The 2,220-nt window shown below is 41.4% G+C and overlaps 1 protein-coding gene across 1 annotated transcript; it reads right to left on the reverse strand.

Annotated features, from left to right (window-relative positions):
• Positions 1 to 509: 509 nt before the first annotated feature.
• On the reverse strand, positions 510 to 1,340 carry LOC142224927 (uncharacterized). The gene has a single exon (XM_075294705.1). It carries the CDS (start codon positions 1,338 to 1,340, stop codon positions 510 to 512), a length of 831 nt encoding a protein of 276 aa, XP_075150820.1.
• Between the last annotated feature and the right edge of the window lie 880 nt (positions 1,341 to 2,220).

Consider the following 2,220-nt stretch of genomic DNA (forward strand, 5'->3'; position numbering starts at 1 on the left):
TTCTCTGGACGCACCAACAAAATTTTTGCCATTGTCTGAGTACAGATTTTTCGGACAACCACGGCGTGAAACAAAACGATGGAATGCTGCCAGGAAGTCTGGAGTCGAAAGGGTAACCTCTAGATGAATGGCTCGAGTTGCGAAGCACACGAAAATGCAAACGTACCCTTTTGAAATAAGACGTGAACGTCCAGCATATGCCTTGATGTCGAAAGGACCAGCAAAATCTAGTCCTGTATTTGTAAACGGCCTGGAGAGCGTGGTTCGCTCAGGAGGTAGTGCGCCCATTAACTGCTTTTGGAGTTTGTGTTTCGAAATGACACATATTTTGCAGTTATGAATTGTGGACTTTATAAGATTTTTAGCTTTTGGAATCCAGAACTGAAGTCTTAGCATTCGGAGCATCAAATTATTACCTCCATGTAATGTTATCTGGTGAATGAATTTGAGCAACAATCTCGAAAAGTTGGAATTATATGGTAATATTATTGGATACTGCTCATTGTATATTAGGCTTTCAGATCCAGCAATTCGACTACAAACTCGCATAAGGCCAGTTTGGAAATAAATTTGTAAACGTATGATAATACTCTTAGCGCTCGTCTGAAAGAAGAAAACCAAGCCAGAGGATCATCGTATTCATGAAAGTAGGCGAAATGAGAAGAAATCTTTTTCTCTAGAAGATTCTCATTGATTTCCTCGGTAATAGAATTCGGCCATAGGCTTGCGGAAAGTTGTAACCAGGAGGGACCACGCCACCACAATTCGTTCTCGAACATTTCAGACGGATATGCTCCACGGGATGCTAGATCAGCCGGATTTTGCTTGGATTCGACATGAAACCAATTGTCAACATTGACTACTTCGGATATTCTAGAAACACGGTTTGCTACGAATGTCTTCCAAGAAAAAGCAGGCTTTTTTAACCAGGCCAGAACAATCATAGAATCGGTCCAGCAAAATATTTTAATATTAGGGATAGGAAAAATTTCCATCAAGGACTCAATAGCATCAGCAAGCAAAACCGCTCCGCAGAGCTCAAGACGTGGAATGGAAATAGTCTTGAGAGGAGCAACTTTTGATTTCGCCGTGAGCAAGTGTATTTGAACGACACCATCAGGTGTTTCAGATCGAATGTAGACTGCAGCGGCATACGCTTTTTCGGATGCGTCGCAAAAACCATGCAACTGCACCTCGCAACCGGGTTGGTATTGCACCCAACGAGGAATCCTTATTCTCTCAATGGACGGATAGTTCTCTAAGAAATTTTTCCATGTCGCTAGTAATTCACATGGTATAGGATGGTCCCAGTCGACTTTGGACGACCATATATCTCGCATTAACAGTTTGGCTGTAACGATATAAGGACACAACCACCCTGCGGGATCGAACAATTTTGATATCTCGGATTATATTTGTCTCTTTGTAGGGGATTCGGAGGATTTAATTGCCTAAGCGTGGAAATAAAAGTAGTCATTCTTGGCGTTCCACCTTACACCTAAAGTTTTTGCCAAACTACTATCGTCAAACTGAAGGAAGTCTTCGTTAAGCAAATGTTCTTTTGGTATTGTGCGGAGGAATTGTGTGGAATTTGAAATCCATTTCCTTAACGAAAATCCAGCGGAATTTAAAGCGGAAGTCAGTTCTGTCTGTGTCCGAATGGCCGATGAAATATCATGACTTCCAGCTAGAACATCATCCACGTACATGGAAGACATAAGGATTTGACTGGCCAATGGAAAAGTATTTTTTACATCAGTGGCAAGCTGCTGTAAAATGCGAAGTGCCAAGTACGGGGCACAATTCAAGCCGAATGTTACAGTTTTCAATTCGTACTCACGTAAATCTTCATTCGGATTATTTCGATAAATAATTCTTTGAAAGGACGTCATTCAGACTGATTCCATTTGAAGTCGGATTTGAAGCGTTAAAAACTACTCGAAGCTTCGTTGTAACGCTGTCAGGACGGATTACGGCATGGTGGGGCAAATAGTATCGGTCGACATTTTCAGAAGAATCGGAGAGAACTTCTTTCATATGACCTAGCTGTAAATATTCACTAACAACCTCGTCATATTGATGTTTGAGTTCAGGTGTATGAAGCAAACGCTTCTCGTTACGGAGATACTGTGCAATTGCATTTTTTCTCGAGAGCCCCAGTCTTATAGTTTTTTTGAAATACTTCCTTGAATGGTAATTGAACGATATAGCGCCCAGACC

This window comes from Haematobia irritans, chromosome 2, assembly GCF_050003625.1.
Source record: "Haematobia irritans isolate KBUSLIRL chromosome 2, ASM5000362v1, whole genome shotgun sequence".
Classification (NCBI taxonomy): Eukaryota; Metazoa; Arthropoda; class Insecta; order Diptera; family Muscidae; genus Haematobia; species Haematobia irritans.